The sequence below is a fragment of the Podarcis pityusensis genome (genome assembly GCF_964106645.2).
Source record: "Podarcis pityusensis genome assembly, chromosome: 3".
NCBI lineage: Eukaryota > Metazoa > Chordata > Lepidosauria > Squamata > Lacertidae > Podarcis > Podarcis pityusensis.
Window position 1 is genome coordinate 50841230 of NC_138026.1, and position 26970 is coordinate 50868199.

At 39.2% G+C, this 26970-nt stretch overlaps 1 protein-coding gene across 4 annotated transcripts in view; it reads right to left on the bottom strand.

Moving 5' to 3' along the window:
- AK9 (adenylate kinase 9) overlaps positions 1–26970 on the bottom strand; it is a 58440-nt gene that overhangs the window by 26257 nt on the left and 5213 nt on the right. For 2 of the 4 annotated variants that reach the window (XM_081000371.1, XM_081000370.1), the window contains exons 3-22: positions 26550–26613; positions 23932–23984; positions 23380–23476; positions 21961–22073; positions 20072–20263; positions 18831–18956; positions 17701–17775; positions 16264–16362; positions 15325–15464; positions 15065–15245; positions 14067–14211; positions 13061–13168; positions 12544–12618; positions 9003–9151; positions 6627–6783; positions 5717–5831; positions 4888–4943; positions 1847–1972; positions 1264–1341; positions 136–219 (exon numbers count right to left, since the gene is read on the bottom strand). In XM_081000371.1, coding sequence (XP_080856497.1) covers positions 136–219; positions 1264–1341; positions 1847–1972; positions 4888–4943; positions 5717–5831; positions 6627–6783; positions 9003–9151; positions 12544–12618; positions 13061–13168; positions 14067–14211; positions 15065–15245; positions 15325–15464; positions 16264–16362; positions 17701–17775; positions 18831–18956; positions 20072–20263; positions 21961–22073; positions 23380–23476; positions 23932–23984; positions 26550–26613 — 2233 coding nt within the window. Of the gene's footprint in view, positions 1–135; positions 220–1263; positions 1342–1846; positions 1973–4887; positions 4944–5716; positions 5832–6626; positions 6784–9002; positions 9152–12543; positions 12619–13060; positions 13169–14066; positions 14212–15064; positions 15246–15324; positions 15465–16263; positions 16363–17700; positions 17776–18830; positions 18957–20071; positions 20264–21960; positions 22074–23379; positions 23477–23931; positions 23985–26549; positions 26614–26970 lie in introns of those variants that run through there. The other 2 variants (XM_081000372.1, XM_081000373.1) reach the window with 2 other exon arrangements.

Consider the following 26970-nt stretch of genomic DNA (forward strand, 5'->3'; position numbering starts at 1 on the left):
GGTGGAGAAAGCAAGACATGTGCATAATTGTCATTACAATATGCAACACAGGATCTCTAGATAATTGAATGGCTAAGAAAAGGAAAGAAGGGAAGGAGAGAAGAAGGGAAGGTGGAAGAAAACTTGATCTCTAACCTAGTTCAGATGCAACACTCTTCAGCGGTGCTGGTGGCTGAGGTTCTTCTTCAGTTTCAATGTGTTCTGCTGATTCTTTTGATTCTGTGAGAACAAGCAGAAAATGATTATGCCTTCTGCATGTTTTATAGAAGAGAAGGTTAACCTGTAGCCTTCCAGGTGCTCCTGCACTACAGCTTCCCTTATCCATGACTGCTGACCATGCTGGCTGGGTAGGAGCTGGAACTCCAACTACTTCTGGAGAACCAAGGATTCCCATTTGCACTTTATAGGAAAGGTTCAAAAAGATTTCAAAATATCAAGGGAATTACTACAGAGATACAATGCTGCAATATGCAAGAGCAGGACTAATGGTAAAGGTTGACATGACTGAAGATGTCCACGGTGGAGGGAGAGGAAGAATGAGAAAGAGCTGAAAAGCATGCTTTGGAAGCTACTACAGTTATCTGCAATTTAGGAATTTAAAATGTGGGTACGATACTGGTGTGTCATCAAAATTTATATTATTGACAGAGGATTTATTTTTATTAGTAATTTAATACGCAGTTGGCAGGCTGAGAAGACACAGCCACTGAATTAAATTTAGAGGGACCATATCAAATCCAGCTCTTATTGCTCATTATTCACACAGTACATGCACACTATGAAGGAAATGCTCTGAATGTAATTCTTGCATGTCTGTTTGTTTGGGAATTATAGAGCAGTTTGGGCACACACTTTCCATGAGATCTACCAGCTGATCACTTAGTACTAACAATAGAAAACCAAGGAACAGTTGTGATTAATTCTCCTTTAAGACAGGTTTTGGATTTGAGGCTAGAGACAGTTGCTGAGACCTTTTAAGTCCTCGGCTGTCTCAGAATAACCTGGGGAATCTTTGGAAGTATGACTCTTCTTGTTTGTGCTCCTGAGTGAAGTAATGTAAAATTGAACTTTGTAGTTGCAGAAACTAACTTCAGGGCACAGACAAACCCAAAGTTAACAATAAAGAAAATCAACATTTCCACCAATTATGTTGGAAGTGAAATAAATGGCACCACCCAAATAAATAAAAATAAGTAACATTTTATTGTTTTATTTATTTATGTGGCAAAATGTATGCACAAAAGTCTGATTGTGAAATCCTACCTGTCTTGCTCTCCTGTTGCTCTTTGGAATCCAGAGACACTTGCGCTTCATCAAGTTGACCCTCAGTTTCTAATGATTCTGTGATTGGATATATTAAAAGATAAAATCACTACTGAAGATAAACTGGGATTCTTTACATAACTGAGACACACTTAAACACAAATTCATGTTAGAACTAAAAACTTTGGGGAAGCACACAGTTTCCATGAGATCTACTGGCTCACACAAAACATCATCTGTGTGGTGCTGTCTATGTACAGTGCAAGGACTCAGCTATGTACGATTCTAAGGCCTGGCTTTTTTGCAGCCTGAATGTCTGAACTAGGGTACAGAAAGATGTTATTACTAGAGAAGATATGGTCAAAGGAAAATGGAAAAGGAAAATAATACAAGACAAATGTCTTTGTTAGGCAAAAATCAATGGTATTGTGTGCAAATCTTTGACAGCGACATGTTTACATTATTTCATTATTGAATAAATGATATTTGAGAGAAAGTAAGTGCAAGCAAAGGCATAGAATAATGTGGCACAGTGTTTCTTTTAATATAAAAAAGGATAAGCCACATGGTACAGAAGACCAACCTCCAGATTTTTCTTTCTCTTTAGTCTCGCCAGAAGCAGAAGGTTGTATTGTTTGGCCTGATTCAGTCACTGGTGGCATTTTGGTCTGTGATTCAGATGCAGATGGATGATCAAAGTCTATGGATTCTGTAGGCACAAGAAAACACATCCTTCCTAATGTTCACAAAGCCACTTTAAATCTTCAAGGATAGAAATCCATAGTATCATTAACAATATAAGGATTCTTCATGTGTTTTAATGTGTTGGAAGCCACCCAGAGTTGCTGGGGCAACCTAGTCAGATGGCTCACATATAAATTATTTATTTATTTATTATTATTATTATTATTATTATTATTATTATTATTATTATTATTAACTAGGCAACAATTCTCTTTTTAGACTAGATGTATGTTCCAATAGGTAGTCATGTTTGAAATCACACAGGAGGCAGAAGAACAAATAAGGCCTAGTTATATACATCCCAGTGATTATGACTAAAAGCAACTCTGAATTACAAAATATCAAAGAGATGTCAGTCATGTTCAGAACTTGGGATATTTCCCTAGATAAGTCATCAGGGACAGAGGCTTTTTAGTGCTGGATCCATAGCTATAGAATTCTACCCCACCCCTACCCAAGATCTACATAAAGCCCACTCTTGAGATATTTCTAAATTGATCCCAATGACTTTTAAAAAAATTATCTGTTCCCAAAATGTCCTATTCAGACTTTTTAAAATTGTTTTACCCGCTGCTTAGTCTTTAACTTCAGATAGCTTGTCAAGAGGACATAACACCATGAAGAGCGCCTAAGATCTAACAAGCATAAAACCAGCAACAGATGATAACATCTATACAACAGAGTTCACAGCCACACCAAATGTGTTTTGGCCCATCCCTAGCTTTGTTTACTTACCTACTTCTGGTCCTCCTAACCTTCAGCCGCTCTCTTGGATCTTGACCTCTGTCTGGTTTCAACTATACATCTGCCTCTAGTCGTTTGATTCATGATTTATTGCTCTGGAAAGTGCTTGTGTTAGACCATGCGTCTGTCCCATTAGAATAGCCTGCCAGGGTCCCAGAGTCTGACACTCAAGAGTCTGACTACTTCTGAGGCCTGAAAAGTATGCTTAGTGGCAACATTTGTCACTGTGTAATGTATGAAGCCCCTCTTAGTCAAAGAACACAACTAAAAAGTTTCAATCAACATTCCTTAGACTCAATGCCTGCAGCAATAAAATTTGTTATGCTTGCTTTGAGAGAGAGAATAGAAACTGAGTATATGCAGTTATATGCAGGTGAAATCAATCTGCAATAGTATATTGAACAGGAGTAGCATCATCAGGCAAAAGGTCAGCATGACTGAGATGTTTGATTAGTCAGTGTTTGATTATGGAAATCAAATTGTAGCTTGGGGAAAACATGCTTTTCTCAGGCAAAGAACTGTGGCTCATCTTCAATACAGGCATTTGGGCATGACATTCTTTTTTTCCTTGATGAGTAACTGTTTGAATAGAAGATAACAAGTACCATCACCCAAAAGCTAACTTTATCTCACACAAAAATATTTCAGTAGCTTCTATAATTTTTTTAGGGTTCAGTTCAGAACTTTGTTCACGAGTCCCTGAGCTGGAGGAAAAAGAGAAGACAGATGCAGCAAATTCCTCCTTCCCATCCTCCAGCAGGAACCTGCACTGGCTATCAATCCCTTCTGCAAACAGAATCAAAGGAGTATACCTTTTCAGAAGGCAACTCCATTAATTTCCAAACATATATGTTTAGTACTGTACCTTGAAATGAAAATGGTTTTTTTTTTAGAAATAGCATACCAAATTAAAGAACCCAGTAGTTATGTACGGAAGTGAGAGCCGGACCATAAAGAAGGCTGATCGCCGAAGAATTGATGCTTTTGAATTATGGTGCTGGAGGACACTCTTGAGAGTCCCATGGACTGCAAGAAGATCAAAGCTATCCATTCTTAAGAAAATCAGACCTGAGTGCCTACTGGAAAGACAGATCGTGAAGCTGAGGCGCTAATACTTTGGCTACCTCATAAGAAGAGAAGACTCCCTGGAAAAGACCCTGATGTTGGGAAAGATTGAGGGCACAAGGAGAAGGGGGTGACAGAGGACGAGATGGTTGGGCAGTGTTCTCAAAGCTACTAACATGAGTTTGACCAAACTGTGAGAGGCAGTGGAAGACAGGAGTGCCTGGCGTGCTCTGGTCCATGGGTCACGAAGAGTCGGACACGACTAAACAACAACAGATTCTTAAGTATTTTTTTAATATTTAGCGATGCCAAGTGACTATCAAAGGTAAGCATTTAAACTTTAGAAACAAATACATACATTAGGTGACTGAAAAATCATTCATGTATTCTGCATTTTGCACAGAACTATGTCCAAAATGAACGCTATCTTGGCATGTGCTTTATAACAAGTTGATATTTGAATTTCTTATGCACAAGCACCACAAAAAAGGGTAAGAGTGAAGATGCTCACTCTTGTGCAGGTGTGCTCATTCAGAGGAAGCAGCATCTTCAAGCACTTCTCAAGCACCACTTTTTGCAGCACTTATGCATACGGCAGGAGGTATTATATTGGGAGCTGAGGTCCTAAGTCATACAGGGTTTTGTGGGTCAAAACTAGCACCAGCGCTGGCCTTGGAAATTTTGCGGCTTGAGGCAAAGGACAAGATGCCCCCTGCCCAGCCATTCAACATGCAGAAGCCTGCCAGATTGACAGCTACCTCTTTCCTCAATGACAGCAGTAAGAGAAGCATCCTCCACTACACTCAAGGGCAGCAAGATAGTTTAGAGCAAGTCAAATAGTGAGCATACACAGGGAAGTGAATATCTGGGGGCTCAAGGAATGTGGGGGCACTGGGGAGGGGGAGACTTCTGTTGCTGCCACTGCACCAGAGCATCTGCTGCCTGAGATTAGCTGTCTTACTGACTAATGACCAGCATTCTCAATTGGGTCCAGTGGTTGAGCTCAAATTCACAGGATCAGCTTCCACACAGAAACAATTCCAAATATTGCTATTGCATTATTTTTTTTACCTCTCTCTTCAGCAAATTCTTCAGCTTGCAGTTTCAGCATTTCCTGCAGTTCTTTTCTGCAATTAGTAAATTGTACAGATATTTATGAGAAACTGGTTGAAAACTCTAGCTCATTCTTCTTTAAATATATTCCTGGAACAGGGTACAAACCAATAAATCCTAATATTATTTTATTAATAATATTTGCTAGTTGCTTTTCTCACAGACTGCACCAAAGAAACTTACACTGAAAGCAATTACGAACTGCAAAGTTAAGAGCTAAAAACACAGCTACTCAGATAAGAGGCCGGAGCAGGACTGATACATAACAAACCAAATTAATATACCCACAAGACAACAAAATGAAACTACAGTCCAGTGAGGGCATACACATTTATCTCCACAAAGGCCTGGACAAATAAGTGTGATTTTAACTAGTGCCAAAAATTCATCAGATTTGGCACCAAGCCTGTAGAAGGAAGACATTCCACAGCCGGGGTGCCTGCATCAAAAACACCCTCTTATACATTGCTGCATTGTGGATAACTGACAAATGTGGCAATGATAAAGAGGAAATCCTTGCTAAGTTGTAACACCTGGGCAGGCCTATGGGATACAGGTGTTCCATCAAGTAAATAAGTCCTAAGCAGTGTAGGGATTTGAATGTTAGAACAAGCACCTTGAATTTATCTCAGTAGCAATCCAGCAGCAATGCACGGCTTCTCCAGAGACGGTGTAACATGTTATTGGTAGGCTGTCCTGCTTAACAGCCTACTTGCAACTTTTCAAACAACCCCAAATGCAGCTCCATGTAGAGGGCAAATGGTGTTTCGTTTTTCAAATATTTTACCTTGCTTCTTCTTCCTCTTGTTTCTTCTTTAAAGCTTCGTCTGTTAGCCTTTTTATAATTTTAGCATCAACTTCTGCTTTATTTGCTTGGTACAGTCTAGTGAGCAATACCTTTCCTGCAATGTAATAGAAAAAGATGCTATGAAATAAGACTTAGAATTTGCATATAGTTTCAAAAATTAAAGAGAAATTTCATATATCATGGACATATCATTGTACAGTTTAGGACAGGTCTGTTTCTGAAGGAACTTCTCTCTCTTTAGTGGATTACTTTTGATGCTCCGTAGGCAATTAACTCCTTTTCAAAAAGTTAAGAAGTTTAGCTGGCAAGAAAATGGAAAAAAAATAAAAATAAGCTTTTTCTAAATCAGACCTTAACTGATGCTTTGCAGGTGGTTTTTCCCCAAGCTACTTGGGATAGCTCAGTGATAAAAAAATTTAGTAATGGGGCACAGAACCCTGGTTCAGTTCCTGGCAACTCTAGTTAAAAGGAACTTGACAAGCAGACTGAGAAACACCTCTGCTAGAGACCTTGGGGAACTGCTTCCTGCCAGAGCATACATTGTTTGGCTAGATCAGGGCTGGGGAATCTACATATACAAAATCAGAGCCCGCTGGATCAGACCAAGGGTGCATCTAGTCCAGCATATATATCCTACTCAACAATGGTAAGAGTCACATCCATTGCTCTGTCTGCATTTGCACCTGGCTCCACCCAACACTGGCATGCAGTCTTTAGAAGGTTACTGATAAGTCCATTTGGCTGAAAAAGGTTCCCCACCTTTGGGCTAGATGAACCTATGATCTGGCCCAGTATAAGGTAGTTTCCCATGTTCATATACTTCCCAACCTGGAGGATTGTTTCAAAAATAGCTTTAATGTTAGACATTCAATTTTAAAAATGCACTGACCATTTTGTTCAGCATTCTTCAAGCAAATCACAGTATCCGGTAGAAGTTCTTTTTCTACCAAAGCTGCCCAGTGTTCTGTCGATGGAGGAAAATTATCCAAGACCCATCCTCCTTTTTCTGCAGCTCCAGGATATCTGTATTTATTTGATTTAGAAAGCTGTAATAAAACACTGCTGTTAATAACAGCAAATAACATTGATGAAGCTATTAGTGAATTGTAGTGAAGTAGTTAGATTGTCGGACTATGGCTGGAGAGACCTAAGTTCATATCTTCATCATTTATGAAGTTCTCACGGGTAGCCTTGAGCCTGTCAGTATTTCCCAGCCTAATCTACCCAACAGGTGTGTTGTAAGGGTAAAATGGGACAGCATGTGAATACTGTCTTAAGTAATAGAATTCTGATCAAGCATATCAAAACGAGCTCACATACGGTACATTAATGTATTAGAAGGAAGAGAGGGAGTTGCAAATTTGTGCCAGTTAGTGGTTGCTTCCACACTGGCCCCTTTCCTCCTTACAATTGTAATTCTTTGTTCACTCACTGTCACAGAGAATCCAGATGGTATCGTTGACAAATAGTTACAGCCAAGTGTTTTCTGTATTCCTCAAATTTGTTCAGTTTTGGTAACAACAAATATTGCAATAAAACCCAACTACAGAGCCAGTCTGTATAGTTAAAAAGCGCTAATGGGGCTTTTTAAAAGATCCATGTCCCTTCAATTAAATGTTTCCTGTTTGCAGGTTCCACATTTTGTATCGCTTCTCATCAATCATAGTTGGGGCATTAAATGGTAAACTCTTAATTATTCCTTGTTTGAATAACCTTTATTAATTACCCCAATAATTAAGAAACATGGGGGGGGGGCTTTCAAAACTGATTTCCTCTCATTCCAACTCCTCTGCCATTTTTATAATGTTATTTGCCAATAATTAAAGACTTTGGCCACGGTAGAAACTGACAATGGAGTAGTAAACAGTGCAGCCCTATGCATGTTTATCCAGATATAAGTCCCACTGTGTTCAATGAGGCTTTCACTCAGGTAAGTGTGCACAGTGAGCAGTCTAAGAGGAGACTTTCTAGTCTAAGAGGAGACTTTCTAGGGGCAATTAAGAGGCAACTCATCACACATCTCCTGGCCATGAGGATCAGGAAGCAATAAAATGGGCAGGACTCACAAGCAGGAAACTTTTAATTAATATGGAAAGGTTGTTTTGGGAAGTTTAATATTATGTAGGAGATCTTGGTCATGAGGAAGCATTTTGCGGGATGGTAATATGTTATACTAATTACTGTGTGCAGCCTCTGTTTCCTGCAAAAGGTGGGGAAGTTGTGAGATTAGAAACAAAGGTGCACCAGAATGGTGATGCTCAAATGACTGATGAGAGCGCCTCTGAACTTTCATGGGAAAGCATTCATACTCAACAGTATACAAGCAACTGGTGTGGTGGGATGATGCCATGGAACCACCTTCCCAACAATAACAGCATTGCCACCGATTACCTAAACAGTGCTAGTGTGGGGCGGGGGGGATGGAGTTTGGGGCTGGGAGGGGAGCACCAGTAGCAGCACCAGACTGGCTCCATTGATGTGCCTGCATAATCCCAACTCTGCCTCCACCCTGCTCCACTTTGGTAATCAGCAGTGATGCTGCTGCTGAGAGGGCAGCTCCCTCCTACCATGCCAGCTGTCCCTGTGTAATCAAAGCACCAGCTGGTGGCTTTAAACTACCCTATATTCTTAAGTGAATACAGTGGTGCCCCGCAAGACGAATGCCTCGCAAGACGGAAAACCCGCTAGACGAAAGGGTTTTCCGTTTTGGAGGTGCTTCGCAAAACGAATTTCCTATGTACTTGCTTCGCAAGACGAAAATGTCTTGCGAGTTCCTGCGGGGTTTTTTTCCTTTCCCCCCCTTTTTCCCAAGCCGCTAAACTGCTTATCAGCTGATGGCTAAGCCGCTTAACAGCTGATTCTAAGCCGCTTATCAGCTGATCCTTAAGCCGCTTATCAGCTGATCGTTAAGCCTCTTATCAGCTGATCGTTAAGCCTCTTATCAGCTTATCGTTAAGCCGCTTATCAGCTGATCGTTAAGCCGCTTATCAGCTTATGATTAAGCCGCTTATCAGCTGATCCACTAAGCCCGCTAAGCCACTAATACTGTAGCACTAATCCGCTAATGGGCTTGCTTCGCAAGAAGAAAAAACCCGCAAGACGAAGAGACTCGCGGAACGGATTCTTTTCGTCTTGCGAGGCACCACTGTATATTCCAAACCTATATTCAAAATAGAGAATTTGAAAAGAAAATTCATGAAAATGTACATTATGAGTAACATTTTTTGAAATAACAGCACATTTCCTTTGATACTGGTACTTTTACCTCGGTAATTGCTTCTTCTAATGCATCAGCGTATGCTTCTGGTGGTAGCAGTACTGGAGAGAACATTACAGCTTCAATGGCTTTCTGTACTATCTCTTGCACCTCTGGATGCTCAGATGTTACCTCCGAAGTCTGGGGCACTGAGGTTTCTGTTAGAAAAATGTAAATGGAAACATGCAGGTGAACATTAGATTCATTTTGCCAGAAACATTGGTTTGATACTTTATACCTGCCTGTGACTGCATTCCCTGAGGAAATTTCTGCTTAGGTGATGCTCCCTGTGGCGTTTGCCCATTCCTTGTGATTATGTTTGTATAGGGGGATGGAAATGGTTAATGTAGATCAGGGGTCAGCAACGTTTTTCAGCTGTGGGCCAGTTCACCATCCCTCAGACCATGGGGTGGGCCACGCTATATTTTGAAGGGAAAAAATGAACGAATTCCTATGCCCCAAAGATGCATTTTAAATAAAAGCACACATTCTACTCATGTAAAAACACGCCGATTCCCGGACCGTCCGCAGGCCAGATTGAGAAGGCCTGACATAGAGTGATATCATGATGCGGTGGGTCTGATCTGGCTAAAAGAATGGATCAAATTAGATGACTCGGATGTATTGGATTTAGAGGGAGTAGAGACGAAATTTGGATGGCCTGCCTATCTAATAGGTGAAAAAGTCAAAGTACATAAAGGCTTCCTAGGGCATATAGTCAGAAAGGCTATATATAAAATATGGGAGAAATATAAAAGACTCCTAGAACCGAAAACTCCTTGGTGGGCATCGCCGGCAGAAACTGTCGTGGTAAAAAATTAAATATGAAAGAAAATTGGGCTACCTATAAAACTGTATTAAAGGAAGAAAATGGAGAATTGAAATTAAAGGATTATACAGAAATTAAAGCTCATATTAGTGATTGGTTCCAATATATTCAAATTAAGTATAGATTAGCGAAAGACAAAAAGTTAGGATTTGAAAAAGAAATTTCAAAATTTGATAAATACTTAATACAAGAAAAATAAAAAAATATATATCTAAATTATATAATCTGATCTTAGAGTGGGAAACAAAGGATGAATTGGTCAAAGCATCAATGGTTAAATGGGCGCAAGATATTGGAAAAATATTATGTTTGAACAATGGGAAAAATTATGGAAAGAAGATATGAAATTCACTATGTATTATATATTGAAAGAAAATTACCTCAAAATACAACATAGATGGTATTTAACACCCGAAAGAACAGCAAAAATGAATAAAAATTGTAGTGATGTCTGCTGGCGATGCAACACTGGAAAAGGTACTAGATAGATATATGGTGGAATTGTTTAAACATCAAACAATTTTGGGAAACAATATATAACGAAATGAAAAAAAAATTCAGATATTCATTTAAGAAAACACCAGAAGGTTTTCTATTGGGAATAGTACCAGGAAGCCTAAAGGAAGAAGACAAGACCTTATATTTATACGCAACAGTAGCCGCAAGGCTATTGATTGCGAAAAATTGGAAAAGTGGTATTGTACCGACAAAAATAGAGTGGCTTGCCAAATTATTGGAGTACTACAATATATCCAAAACAATGGGAGAAATTGGAAGGATCTCAAAAGAGAAGATAGACAGGGACTGGAAGGTATTTAAAAGATACTCGCAAAACCATATCGAAAAATCCGAACTCCTATTAGAATAAACAAGTTCCGTTTCAAATACTGAAATACCAAATAAGATGGATAACAATGTGTAATAGAAAAAGAAGTATGAAATTAGGTTAAAGGTGTGTGAAAGAAAGTAATAGAAGTGGAAAGAAATTGCAACTGAGTAGACTGGAAGTCTAACACAAAAGTGGGGTGAGGGGTGGTAGATGGTGATGGGAAAAGGAATCTGTGGGATTGAGTGTAGGTATGTTTGAACACTTTTAAGGATTGTATGAAATGTATGTTTGTATGCTTGTATATTTGTAATACATGTGTATTAATGCTGAATTATTTTAACAATAAAAACTTTTTTAAAAATTAAAAAAGAAAAAAGAAAAGAGAGAAGGTAAATGGGCTGCATCCAGCCCCTGGGCCTTAGGTTGCCTACCCCAATGTAGACTGACCAATGAGAAAGCTCAGAGGCGGAGCCTACCTGGTTTTGAGGCTCAGCCCAGGGCTTTACCATAGAGAGTAGAGGAGTGAGGGTCAGACAGAGGCAGAAAAAGTCGAACATAGTGGTTGTGACAGAGTGGGAGACAGGGATAGAACTGAGAGAGAAGAGTATGACAGTGTGAGATGGTGCCACATCTGGTTAAGGGCGTGCATTAGAGAAACCATTCTGAACATATTTAAAATTTGTTTTTTCTTCAATAAACTTTAATCTTCGTTGTTGACTTTACAACCTGACTGAGACTCAGTATTTCACCAGAAGAAACCTGGTTGGTGGCAGCGGAATAACGCAGTGGTGTACAGGTCAATAGTCCATGAAACGACCGGGGGCTCTGCACGAACGCCACACTCCCACAGGTGGAAAGGGCCGAGGCAGGGATCTTTACTTCTGTCTTTATAGAATGTCATTAGAATGGCCCTTCCTCTAGGCATTTCTAGCTACACAGTGAATGTGTAGGGGAGAAAAATGCAGGCAGAAGAGCTAAATGCTGGGCAAATTAAGTACCTTAAACAAAGGCAGACCTATCAAATTATCATTGATAAATTATAAGAAGAATTGCCCAGGCTACCTCAATGGACACCCATTTCTTTGAGAAGTGCTTCTGATGGTGACGTATGCTCACCACACACACATCTCAGTGGTAAAGCACATTAGTGAAACAACTAACTTGGGCTAGTGCACAGGCAACAGTCCTCTGGTCCATTTCTGAGCCCACTGCAAGGAACAGAGATATCTCACAGACTGCCTTCTCCTGCATGAAACTGCCCAAATATTATGATCCTCATTCAATGCCTTTTTCTGGATTGGTAATCTGCAGTGGGGCAGGTAGGTCCTGGGTAGGTATTGCTTCTCATTTGTGATGTCCCACCCTTGCAAAATGCTCCCCAATGTCAACAGACTCCATTATCTTTTCCAGGTGAATAACTTTTTATTTAACCAGGATGTCAGTTCGTTTTAGCTGTGTAAAATCCAGATAAAGCGTTTTCCCACCCCACCTCAAATGTGTGTTTTTATTCCACTTTAAAATTCAATAGTACACAGGTAACTCAGAAGTTACGCATACTTAACTAGTGTTAAGTAGTGTGCATTCAGCTTTACAAATAAAAATGGGGTGGAAAGTGGGCAGGTGTCTGGGGGAAAAAGACTTTGGCAATTACACTCACCATTGAACCCAATGTGATTTGACTCTATACCCAACTTTGGCTTTATGAACTATCCCAAGACGCAGCCCCGGTGTAAGGTGAGAGTTGCCTGTATCATAAACTACTTTGAGAGGTTGCTTATGCTCTACATAAAATAAATAAATAAACCTGTCATCACTAATAAATAAAATGCTATGTCTAACAACACTTCCATTTTGAATAGCTAACTATTGCTACTTGCTATGATCAATAATACCAATTTCTTCTGCAGCCTGGGATGGAGACAACTCTTCCATTTCACCTTCATCTTCTTCTTTTATGGTACTACTTTCTAGGCATAGAAAGAAAGAAAAAACACATGGACACATATATGTATTCAGTGTTGTGGACAATTGATTTATTTGTTCTCATTATCTTCTCTCTTACTACGTAAGGACCCTGCCATTGGCTGCATCCGCTAATGTTACAATCAGAACACCATCAAATGGATGCTTGTGACAGCAGACAGGTGGGCATTTCCAGGGAGGAAAAGGCATAGATAACCTAACCAAGGGGAGGGATTTCAAATGCATATCAAGTAAGCACATACACCTTTGTGGCAGGATCTAGAATCCATCTAGATTTAAAGCAGTATGTTGAGACTGAGCACAAATGATTCTGGATTAAAAACACACACACACCACTATATTTTTGTGCTACAAATGGATTGATGTGTGTACACAGCTATAGTTTCAGATTCTGACCTGTTCTCACAAACCAAGTTACTATAATACCTTTTTGGCTACCAGATGTTGTAACACTATGCTGCACTGAACCAGCGGTAATACCCTCTTCATATTCATCTGGTTCTTTGTCACTTAAGTCTTGAGCTATCAATGCCGCTGTAAGAGAAAATTAAATATGGAGAAGATCCGTCAAGAAAAGACAACTACATTTTCTATTATAAAAGGGTACAGCATACATTTTTACAGGGTAGCAGGGCACCAGTCCAAAGGGGACAGAGGAATCACCAGCTTCAAAGCCTTGCTGAGCTCTGCTGGCCTCAGGTGGTGCTTGTGCATTCCTCCCCCCAATTAGAAAAAGATTGTTCTTCCCAGCTCCAGGAATGGCATGCTTCCCCCTGCTATTCTGGGGCCATATTGGGGAATGGAAGGGTTCTGATTCCAGCAGCCTCCCTCCAACTACCCCTGCAGCACTTCCTTTTTGCCTTCTCCACCATAAGTGGTGGGATAGCATGGCACACTTACACGAGAATAAACTTAACTGAACATAGTTTTTTTTCTGAGTAAGCATGCAGAAGACTGCACTGCAAATGTCTTGGAGTTTAATACTACTTGGATTACAATATGATTTAAATATCTGAAATTGCTAACCATACTATTTGCATAACGTGCGCTGCTCTGGTTCGCCAGAAGCGGCTTAGTCATGCTGGCCACATGACCTGGAAGCTGTCTGTGGACGAACACCGGTTTCCTTGGCCTATAGAGCGAGATGAGCGCGCAACCCCAGAGCCGTCCACGACTGGACCTAACGGTCAGGGGTCCCTTTACCTTTACTAGGGTAAACAACCTAGTGTCCTCCAGATGTTCTGTACTATAACTGCCATAATCTCTGACCAATAGCATGCTGGTTGAGGCTGATGTTTTAGTCTAGAACACCTAGAAAGCACCAAGTTGCTATCCCTGCTGTAGTAACATCAATGATGGCCTTTCAATGGGAAGGCCTTCCAATATAACACAAATAACTAAACACCTCAAATTTTACATAAAACAACTTCACCTTGCTCCTGGTATAGTCGTTCATTTTCCATTTTTTCTTTCACTTTCTGAATGCCTGCCTGAATTGCTTCATAGCGAGTCTGCTCAATGAGCTGTAATCTTGCCTCTTCAAATTGTGCTTTAAGAAGATCCTCCATATCAATGACCTAAATAAAGCCATTGAAAGTAAAGTATCAGAGGATTGTGGGAGAGAGAAAATTATGCCTGCACAATTTTTCTCAAAACATAGAAAGTGGAAACTTGAAGAGCCCCACCTCCTTATGTCACCTGCACCAATTGATGCACCTACTGCCAAGTCTGGTAACGAAAGCTGAAACCTCATAAAATAGAAGTTAACCTTCTTTTGATGTCATTTATTTTCACTGAAAAATATTTTTCAAGGATCCTTGTTTTTGATACTGACCTATCCGTCCCTGTATCTTTAAATCTGATATATATCCCCTCACCTTTATTGCAAACTCTTTTTTTACTAAACATCTCATTGGGGAAACCCCCCCCCCCCCATTTTTTCTCCAAGGTCCTTGGAATCTCAAATTGGGCACTTAAGACAGCCCAGCCCACTTACTCTTTGCACCACTGGGCAGTGTGCAGGCAGAGGGAACTGCTCGCCTGATTGCTGAAACTCTATGGTGCCACCTCTGGAAACACTGAGATGGTGAACTGCTGCTTTCAGCCCAGCAGGATCAGGTGACTGAGGAAACCAATAAGGACCCAGCTGGCCTTTCATAATTGCTGTGTCTGGCCTGACTCCTCCATTGGAGCAACTCATTGCTTATTGTGTAGGTTGAGATGCAAGCCCTGCCTGAATCTGCGTAGCTACCAATCTATCTACCGGCATGAGACCTGGTCTCATACCTTGACTTTTGTTTATTCAGGATCCTATCTTTGGTTCCTTGTTAGCAAAACCATCACATGACTGGGAGCCTTAATGCAATTTAAATAAAATAATCTATAGACTAAATTATTGTCATTTATACACAAGTATTAATTTATACCTACCTTTCCCTGATAATAGTTTGCAATCAAGCCACACAAGGTTGTACGCCCAGATAATGGAGGTCCAAATACTACTACTTTACAAGGTGGAAGAGGCATAGGTGGTAGAAGATAGGGACGGGGATTCAGCATAAACTCCTTCAGGGCTTCTTCACTTGAAAGCATATACATCTTACCTAAGAAGCTAAAAAGAAAACAAAATCATAGTATGACAGGCTTAGGATGATTGCACTCACATTAAGGCACACTGGATTTTGGCCTACCCAAGGGCATAGTCTGTTGATCCCATGATAATTTCCCCTTGTTTTAAAGCCACAGGACATGCTCGTCCCCATCTGCTGCGACGCCATCTGTATCTAGGGGCTACAAGTTTGTAGGCTGCAAGCACCCGGAACAGTTCATCCTGTATGCCAAAACAAAAGAATTAAAGTGCTACATTTATTTTACAAAGTGATCAAATATCTTCACATATTTCCAAAAATTACTGCACTACATTTACATACTACTGATATGTAGCTTTGCCTATGTAGGATACTGCACAATCATAACAAGGGCCATAGGAGTTAAGGGACATGGAGAGGGAAAACTGTAATTTATTTATTGTAAATATTTATATACTGCGCTATTATGAAAACATCTCAAGGTAGTTGTATCAAAAATGAAAGAAAAATAAAATAAATCTAGCAGTGTTACTTGTTAGTAAAAAATTAAACTGAAAAAGAGATGACAAATGACTGGCATCAGTAGCCGGCAAGTTAGATAGGCCTTCATAAACAAGTAGAAACTAAATCATCTTATGCCTTATTTCCATGGGGAGGTTAAAGAGTGGGGGCCACAACAGAAAAGGCTCTCTTCCTGGCCTCCATATGATGAGGTTCTACAGGCTACTGCACAACCACAAGGGCCTCATAAGATGGCAATCTAACCATGTTAACAATTATTTGTTTTGGAAAGGTGACAAACAAATGGGGGGCGGGTTTAAAATGTTGGACACAATGAACAGTGCTGAGCTGATGAATCTGGATCAACTGTTTGGGAACCTCATGGAATATATGCTTCTAGTTTTGTCTTGTGCTTCTACTAAATAAAAAATTAAAAATTTATTAAGTCTATATCAGCATTAAATGTCATTGCCACCTTTACTTTATAATGTGCTATTGCTGCAGACAACTAACTATAACACATGCAAATATCAAGCTTACGTTATCCAGTCCATCCAACATTTCTTCCTCACCACTCTGAAGTTTGGTTATAAGAGCTCCATTTCGTAGGCCCATGGACTGAAGACGAGCTATTACTGTCTAAACAAAAACAAAAACTTTTTGCATAAATGGTCCTTTATACATTTAACTGATATCACATATGTACTTGTCGAAATACAAGATCAACAAGCATTTGGCAATTTACTCAGGTACCCCTCAAAAGTAATCAACAATATTTTTAAACAATGGAAAGAAAAATTCTAAATGGGGTCAGAGAGAATGGATTCACTGACACTTTCAATGTCCTGTAGGCTTCTGCTGACTAGGGCACAAGTAGGTGAGGGGCAGTTTCTTCCTGCTTTTTCACTGTAGCAACTCCAGGCTGGCACAGCTGAGGAACTTGAGGATTAGGCCCTGCAGAAGAGCTACAAGCTCTTGCCCCAGAAATGCCCTGTTTCAGGCTTTCCTGCTACCATTAGCAATAGTTTTGTGTCTGCTTGAGCACAGCTGAGGCCTCTGCTGCAACACAGGATTGCATTATTTTATCTCCACCAATAAAAGATACCAGCTGCAATGCAGAGTCCTACAAATGAAAGGCTTTCCATTTTTGAAAGGACAAAATCTGCAAATGTGAGGGTTTCAACTCTTTCCTTCAGATAAAGAGTTCACATACTGAAGCTCTGTAAAAGTCCCGTTGTTTTGAAGAAAGTAGTACTGGAATCGGGGACAGCTCCTTCCACTGAAGGAGGCTATGCCTCTAAAGCAGATAAACCTCTACCACTGAAGGAGAGCAACATTCTCCATTTGATTGTGCCGGAAAGTTCATGTGTGAGAAAGGTATGTACAGACATCACAACATTCATGAGATTCTGGATCAGAGCATGTCTCTGTATTGCATATTTATTAAGAGTTCAATCTAATAAAATCCATGTCCCTGCAGATATAACAAAAACCTTTCTGAGTATCATATTCCATGCATACTAAATGAGTCTGTTTCTTGTGAAAAGAGCACAAAGCACTGGTGAAATATTTCATGATAGCTAGAACTGAGGCTAGTAAGCATGGAAATATTCTTGAGCTTCTCAGGGAAAAAATTGCTACAGTGTTTTTTTGTGCACAGTATATTTATCTCTGTATGTGGGAAAAGACTGATGATCATCCTGATGTAGAAAACTATTGAACCAATATTTTTGGATGTAACTAATTACTGAACTAATGACTGTCCTTAACTATATGGGCTCAATGAGCTTGTAAATGAGGCCATAAGTGTATTATACAACTGTCCCAATACTCTGATAAATTTTATTAGACATACTAAAATAGAGGAAGCAGGTATCAATTTAAACAACAACAAAAAAGCTGCAAATAATAATCTGATAATAATCAATTAATCATGCTTCTTTTGAGAGGAATATATAACAATTGCTATGTACATACTGCAATGAGTTCTTCGGCAGGTTTATTTCCATCTAGTTCAAACAGGTACTGGGAATCCTGCTCAGCCATTAATGTCTAAAAGTGAATAAAAAAACAACAACCAGAAACAAAAATGCTTTATGCATACAGCTGACTGAAAAGACTACACTGCTATCCAATTCTGTTCCCTTCCAATCTGATTTCAATTACTTATTTGAGAACAGTTTATAAAACTGTTTTTTGACATTCACTTCTGTACGCTTTATAAATAGTAAATGTCTAAAATAGCAGCTGTACTAATTCAGGGTATTATATTCATGGTATTATATTAGGGATTATTGTGCACATAGATGGAACTGCCTTCATACAAAAGACTCACGAGTACAATTGCACTTGTAACTATGTTGTGGCATGTTGCAAGAGATAAAGAAGAGATGTAGTGCAGGCAGAATAGCAATGCTAACTATCCTATCCACTTTGCCAATACTGGGAACACACCTTGATCTAAAACGAGGCTGGATCTTAATCTTAACTCAAAACTACAATACAAGTCAATGCAGTAGATCATAAAATAAGCAACTGATATTCATTATCACCAAATGTAGATATCATAGAATTGTTGAGTTCGAAGGGACCGCAAGGGTCATCTAGTCCAACCTCCTGCAATGCAGGAATCTTTTTGCCAAACATGGGGCTCAAACCCATTACCTTGAGATTAAGAGTCTCATGCTCTACCAACAGAGCTATCCCTGTCTTAGTGGCATGACAAACAGTTTTCCAACATGCATATCAAATGCCCATACTTCCAGTACAAAGACACTACCCATCCCCCTGTAAACAAAAAAGCTAGGTAGGAAAATTGTATTACCCTACAATTTATGTTTTAGAGTTCTACTTCCTTATGCATGGGCCCAATTCAACCACCCAGTTCTGTGCTGTTACAGCTGTGATGAGTAACTACAACATGAATGGTTTATAGGAGCAGTGGGCATTTGTGTTATCATCAGTATGATTTACGAGCATAGTTCTCACAGGGCACATGTGGTGATTAGCAATATCAAACACATTTTGAAGAAATGACAATCAGGTACTTAAAAACAACAACTAACTTACTTCTAGAAGTTGTAGCACAGATCTCATCTTGTTCTTACCTCTAAAGGACGTAGCATAATGTCCTTATAGATTGCAACTCTCTCTTGTATGTTTTCTAAAAAATCTTCTGGTCTGTGCACTAAATGTGGCAAAATTTCTGTCAGCATGATCTGATCAGCTATTGCCTAAGAGTATAACAAAAACAAAAAACATACTTTGCTTCATTATAATTAAAAATAGAATATACCAAGCTTGCTTCTAGTTCCTACTCAAGTATTTTACAGAATGAAAAATCTAAACAGTGGCACAAAGGTGTTTTCAATTCTATAAATGAGAGCTCTGTGCGAGCAGCCTCTATATTGTGTGCATAAAGCCTTGGGGTCGTAGTGGACTGAATCCAACTAAGTCAGGGATGGGAACATTCTTTCATCATACAGTTTTCCTTCATTCCTCAAGTGAACTATACAGTGGTACCTCAGGTTACAGACGCTTCAGGTTACAGACGCTTCAGGTTACACACTCCGCTAACCCAGAAATAGTATCTTGGGTCAAGAACTTTGCTTCAGGATGAGAACAGAAATCGTGCTCCAGCGGCACGGCAGCAGCAGGAGGCCCCATTAGCTAAAGTGGTGCATCAGGTCAAGAACAGTTCCAGGTTTAGAATGGACCTCCAGAACAAATTAAGTACTTAACCCGAGGTGCCACTGTAGCTTGTCAGAAAGCTACAATTCCAAGCATGAACTGTAGTTCCCAGCTTTCTTTGGGAAAAGTCATGACTATTAAAGTGTACAATAATACTCTACAATTACAGGACTCATTTTTTCATAGAAGATTGCCAAAGCCTGGCCTAATAAACAGTGTAACATATTTTATGTTAGAACTAATGTTTGGCGTGCAGGGGTAAGCAAATAATTAATTAATATGATGTCTTTCCTCCCCTTTCTAAATACATTTTTATAGCTACCTGTTTCAAGCCTTAAAGATCAAGACAGGATAGACATTCAAGTAAGTTTACTAATTTACTGAGCACAGAGAAGAGTCTATTATATTGTACTGTATGTATTATTGTTAAGGGCATAAATTATTTTCAATTCACTGAAGAGGATATTTGATATATGTGCAAGATAACTGTACTAGAAAAGAAGTATTTTATTTGAATTCTATCTAGGAAGCAATTTTGTATTCAATTACAAATAGAATTGAGTAAAATGTATTCAACATTGTTTCTGAACAATTCCCAAGTCTTCCTTTACTTGCAGTATTCTTAACCTTACCTGTTTAGATAACCTGGCTAAGTTACCTCATTTGTCTCCTCTTCTTCTTCCTCTTCCTCCTCTTCCTCTTCTTCTTCTGCAGATTTGCGTGGCTCTTTCTTCTTTTTCTTACGCTTTTCAATAATATCAGGATCCCACTCTTCCCTTTGATATATTTGCCCTGTTTCAGGGTGCTGCCTTAGTCCACTGATTCTTTGGCACAAATCATAGTCAGGACACTAGTGAAAAATAGGGGGGATGGGATGTTGCTTACATAATAATATTGTTCATCTTTAAGATTAAACATAATACCATAGTGAGTCTGATCTCAGTATGAGCTGTGTTGGAGGCAAGCCACAACTGTATTTCGGCTCTGCAGAGCCTAACACCTGCCTGGGATCGCTCTCCTTGGTATGCTATAAAGAGGGACAGAACTTGGGAAAGACTGAGCAGCAGCATCTAGTTAAAAGGAAAGGACACTTATAAAATTATGTGCCATATTGCCTTAGCATGAGAGGCACAGCAGGAACCGACAGAACCCTTTCTGGGTGTCAAACGAGTGGTGAGCCAGAAATGTAAACTCTTTACAGAAGCAGGAATTGAGGGAGGAGGGAAGGAAATCTGCACAGTATTCCCAGTGTGAGTTTTCTCATCATAAAACTCTCATTGAGGATACTGTGCAGAGTTCCAACCCCCAAATACTAGGACTCAGTAAAACCTCTTTGAAGGAAAGATGAGGACTTGGAGTTTTGAGCACACTCATAAGTTGGCTACTCTCATATGGGGGAGACTGCAGTACAATAATAATACTACAAGCTGTAGCATTATATCCCCCCTGAACAGCAAGCGCTGCAGAAAAATGTAAAAGGGCAATGCAGTGGTGGACAATTTCTTTAAATATGTGGCTATTTTGTTGAAAGCTTTGGTTGGCGTTATTGCACCTAACCTCCTTCAGGTCTGGATCCTGAAACAAGAACTTTCATATCTGTCATGGAAATTGTATTTGATTGGTCCTCTTCCATCAGAGTAAAGCTAAAAGAGAGCTTCACAACTTTGTACATTTTTTTAAGGTTGTGCACTAGCCTTGCAACTAAAATTGAAGTGTAAAATTAAAGTTTACGAACATCTTCAGAATAATAAAAGGGAAATCAGAAGCTGTTTCCAGATAGCAGTAAAAAGGGATGATTTTGTATACATGCACATCACTAGTCCTATAGAGGGTCTAGTCCAATTCAGTACTGTTTGGTTCAATGTCACCAGGCAGTGGATCACTTTATTCAGCAAGATAGCTAAACTATACTGAAAATATGTTCATCCAGCCCCTCCGCCCTTAGCTAAAGTGAATGTCAGCATAGCTGCTGCTGGGGGAACTTCAAATGACCAACCATGGGATCACCAACCTTTTTGGCACATTTGAAGTGTTGAGAAAGTGCCATGGGCACCAGAGAAAACATTAACTTTGGGAGAAACCAGAACCTTTGAATGAAACAACTAGAAACCTGGTATTAAGCTAATTTTTATGCAAAGTAGGTCTACTGAAATAACTGGACCTAACTTAGTCATGTTCACCAGGGCTTTTTTTCTAGAAAAAGAGGTGCCAGAGCTTTTTTAGGGGAAACACCCACCTAAAGTTGTTTAACTATTTGGGGGGGGGGGAGCACGCAGTCAAAGTTGTTGAGCCGCACCAACCGCAGCCTCTGTCACGCAGCTCCAACCGATGTTGCAATGCTACAGAGATGCCAGAATGCACCAAAGGGTGCCGGAACTCAATTCCAGTGAGTTCCAGCTAAAAAAATGTCCTGATGCTCACTCATTTCAATGGGTCCACTATGACTAAAAATTAGTTGAATTGTCTGAAATATTTCGCTCCACAGGTATAATCACATTTGCAGAGTAAGTAGTAGATTGACTAAGAAATAATTAAAACTGACATTACCTTAATATTAATCAGGAAATCTGGTTTTAATTTTGCATTTCTGATTACGTCAATTTGTTCTGGTATACTCATGTGTTCTTCAGAGAGAGAAGGAAAATCACAGAGAACATAACCTATGGGAAAAAACACACAACCCCACCCAGAAAAAAACACACTATTTAATGGGTTGTTGTTTTAAAGTCGAAAATATACAAATTTTACAACCACTTTTACAGAATAATAAGTGTGTAACTGATGTTGTTTGACGAGGATGGGGTCCTAGAAAAATCTTGTGTGAGAGCATCAATGTTCAATCATGCAGTTATCTTGCTTTATGTGACACTAAATTAGCCAAAAAAAGGCTGTGCTGGGGCTGAATATGAGCATACTGTGTGACTATGAAGGAGGTGGTGTACCTTTCTCCAGCACCAGATTTAGGACGGTGTGTTCCACAAGCTTTGCTAACGCCATATTGGTTGCCAAGATAACCCCACAATTAATTGGTAGTTGTTGTAGCAATGAGCTCATATATATATATATATATATATATATATATATATATATTCACCTGCTTTGATATAAGCTAATTGGCCTGCTCTGATGTCATCATTACCTGTGGGCTTGGGGACTGGGCTCTGAGCCCAGAAAAGGGAGCTATCCGTAAAGTTTGGGTATTTGTCACATATATCCTCATCTAGTCAGCTGAAATGACGTATGCTGCTTTCTGTATAAGAAAAAATGTACGCATGTTTGCTTGGGCGTGGACAAGTCATCTCCTTGCTGCGGTGTCCGTCTTGTGTCTGTAAAGGCTAGGAGACCTGGCAGGCTGCTTTACTACACCTTCTTAATAAAGCCTACACCTTCTTAATATAGCACTAGAACTGGCCATTCTGGTGTATTTGGCATCCTTCTTTGGTATCCCTACACCCAACCACTCCAACGAGCCTTCCTTTGGGCCTGCGGTTCAGAACAGGGGGTATAGGCGGTTCTCCCACACTGGGCGCTGAGCAATAGGGGTGCAAAATTGAGAAGGTTCATAATTGAGAAGGTCCATTTGGGGGCACTAAATTTTGCCCTTGCACAGGGCTCCATATTATCAAAGATTACGATATTACCAAAGATTACTCTTATGCAGGGAGACAAAGCACTGCAATTTATAGGGTTTCCAAGCGATGGAATCTAAGAGAAGAAGCCCATATTGCTTTATTTCAAATAGTTAGACAATGGATTTCTATGCATCCCTTTAATAAAAAAAAATATTATGGGATGATTTATAATATTCATATGTTTATAGGTTGGACTGTTGCTAGCAAAGCATAATGTGCAAATCCATCCCCTTGTTACCTTATGTTCAGGGCTACCAAGTAACTTACATCGACCCCCACCCCCATCATACACAATTCTGCCTTTAAAGAAGGATTTGGGGAAGGAAAAAAGTACCAAAGTGAAAAACCTCTGGAGATTCAATCTTTTTCATAAGCATCTTTATAATCAAGTCTTCAGGTATAGCTTGACCCTGATAGAGCAATTCATTACACTAAAGAAAAAGCAAAACAAAACATCATATTCTGCATACATAAAGTGAAATACATAATTAACACACATTAAAATAGGCAGCTACCTAATAACCATTCAGAATATTCACACATCTGGCCCGGCTTTTTTTACTCTGAAACTAGCTCCACAAAATCTCCAGAATCATAGAATCAAAGAACTGTAGAGTTGGAAGGGACCCTGAGGGTCATCTAGTCCCACCCCTGCAATGCAAGAATCCTGCCCACAACCATCCCTGGGTGGGTTCAAACCACCAATCTTCTGGTTAACAGCCAGACCCACTGCTCCATTGCGCCACTCAGGGCATCTTTCACCACATCTTTTACTTCTTCTTTTTAACTGAAGCAACACTGAGATGAAATGGACCTTCACTAACATAGCCTTAAAAACAAAATATGCCCAATAAATCAATTAAAAAGTGCAAGGTAAGGGCTCTACCTTGATTCCATATTCTGTTTCTGCTGTTATGTTCTCATCAATAAGCTCTGAAGCTAAAAATGATACATCATAGAGAAAGAGATTGCAATTTATTAGAGTTGACTTCTGGATGCATATGCACATTCAACACAACAGAGTTTAGATTACTTTAAATAGTAATTAAACAGCAACAATGTAGAATGATCATACAGATCATGATACACCCCGCTTCTTTAACTACCCACCTGTAAATACAGGTAAATACAGTCCCTTTGCTGGATGTGCATTTCACAATACGGAGATGATGTCAACATGGGAAGATAGGTATATGCTCAAATAGTTATCTGTGCCTCAATAGAGGGCCTTTTCTTTTGGTGTCTGTAGGCTTTGCTAGCCCCTTCTTTTTTATCTTGTGAGAACATAGGTCTTTGAGAAACAGAATGAAGGACTATGTAAGAGCCCTTATGGATCAGCCATAGCAACCAACCAATTGTGTATGAGAATCCCACAAACAGCCTTTTCATTATGTTGTTTCTCGGCACCTGATATTCAGAGGCATAATGTTTTTGATTCTAGATATATAGCCATTGATAGCCTTATCCTTCATGAATCTATCTTCTCTCCTTCTAAAGCAGCTTGATGAATCCCATAGTTTATCTATGTGCTGTGCGAAAATTAAAAATAACCTGTACAGAAGACCTTTGGAGAGGGGAACAGTATAGGTATATTGAGCTGTTGTCTAAATCTTCAACCTTTGTAAGGTTTAGGATTTTTTATTTCTAATTTTAATTTGCATTTTTTTTGTCATGGTTTAGGAGAATTTTGGTATGTGTTTTTTAAAAAGTTTAAACCGTTGGCTGAATCAATTTTTTTAATGCAGATACCAATTATTATTTTTAAAAGAATAAAGAAAAAGCAAAGCAGACTGCATGAATTCACAGCTGCATAAATAGAAGGACAATAACTAATTTATCTTCATGCTGTAGATTTACTAGAATCTAAACATAGCCACTTAATCCCCAATCTGATTAAGAGTTTTGTGATGTACATTGGCCTAATAAAAGCATTGCCCTATTAGGGATTTTCAAAGTTAAAAGGCACCCTCTGCCAATGTTGGCTTCAGAAAACAGCATTTATATCAAGGAAACAGTAGCAGAAGAAAGAGGAAAGCACTTTTTCCTCCCCTCCTGTTCTCTGATCTTCAAAGTAGCTATGCAACCTGCCAATTAGTTTTAAAAAGGTGAAATATTCTGATTATAGATATCCTGCATCATGAAATGTGGTTTTATCCACCAGAGGGCTCCCATGTTTTTCTAAGTAATGAAATCCAAGAACACCAAGATTTGTAAATGAACAATTACAAAGAACTAAGTTAAAATAAATTACTCGCAGATTTAATGAAAACTTATAGTGTGGTTTAAAGTTGAGAGATTCTAGTCTTGCAAATATATTTGATTCTTTGGAAAACACTGTAATTTTTCACCAAGGGTAGAATTTCAGAGAAGCACTTATTTCTGAAACCAACAGGTAAACCTCTGTTGCCTTCTCAGCCTTTTACTCAGAATTCTGCTGATGCCAGATCAGTCCCAAGCAAGCAAGGGAGAATTCAATCACTGCCCTGCTGTGTTCATTCTTGCAAATTTAAGCAAAGTAACAGCTCCTGAGGAAATCAGATCACCTGGGGAACTATGGTTTGTTTCTGAGGGGCAGAATGAACTTGCGGAAGAACTTAAAATTGAAAGAGGAAAAAGAACAGGTAGCTGAAGTGGCAATGAGGTTTTCAGTTTGAACCTCAGAGAGAACCTGTATCCCCTTTAAATCACTTCACAGCCGTAAAATATGTTACTGTGGTAGCTATGCCTCCTGATTCAATTCAGCCACCAATCTTTTCCTGCCCGCTGAAGGTAAAATGAGATTGTCCTTGTTTCACCTAGCAAGAGGGGAAAGGTGTGCGACTAGATGGAGGGTGATGTGCTGAACGGGAGTGGGGGGCAGAAGTTGGGGCTACAACATGCAGCTCTAGTTTGTGACCTGCATTTTAGGTGAGGCTGAAAGGATATTGTTTCCTATCTTGTACGTATTATCTTTTTCAGTATTTCAAAGTTTTCTTCTAGCATTTCCAGACCAATATCAGGTTCACCTTTTCAACTATGATCCTGAAACTTATTATCTAAAAAAAAATTCTGAACCAGTCTGACTATCCCTTATTTGGCTTCTATATCATTGAAGGAAAACTGAAGTGCTATATAACTGAAGTAAAATTTGCCAGTGACCAAAATGTAAAAGGGGAGTTAAAAAGTGTACATTGCATACAATAAATGAAGGACACTCCTACAACTCTGAACAAACAAGACCATAAGAATAAATGAACTTTGCTGAACCAGACTAAATACCCATTTAACACATTTTGTTTCCAACACACTTATAAAAGCTGGTAAGCAGGGCATGAAGGCAGCATTTTTTAAAATTATTTTATTGTTATTATTATTTTCCTTTTATTATTAAAGTTCTTAACATCTGAAAACAATGGGAAAGATGCATATTGCTTCATTAATCTGACTGAAACATGTAATTTCAGAAATCATTCAAAAAAATCCAATAAGTGACATATTGTCTAACATAATGTTGCTTATATTTACCATCTATGAGTGTGCATTTCCAGATCTGGGCTAATTTTTTAGCTAATGTTTTCTTCCCAACACTCTGAAAAAGAAGATAAATAAACATAAGAAGTATTGTTTAAAACTAGAAATAATCCCTGCAGTGCTTCAAATGTAGCATAATACAAAAGACAAAGACTAAAAGCCTAATTTTTATTATAGACCTGTATTGATGGATTTGAAATGTGCAGGCCAGAAATCATATTTTTCATCCCTGTATCTGATAGAATATATTCCATAGCTTCCATTTTTATACTAAACTTAAAACTGTACCTTCTGTTCCTTGCTAACTTTCACAGCAAAAACATATTTGACATTTTAAACTTGCTAGCCCTGGAAAACCAAAGTAACTGAAGTGATTAGATTCTACCTCCTATGTGATAAACATATTTACAAATAA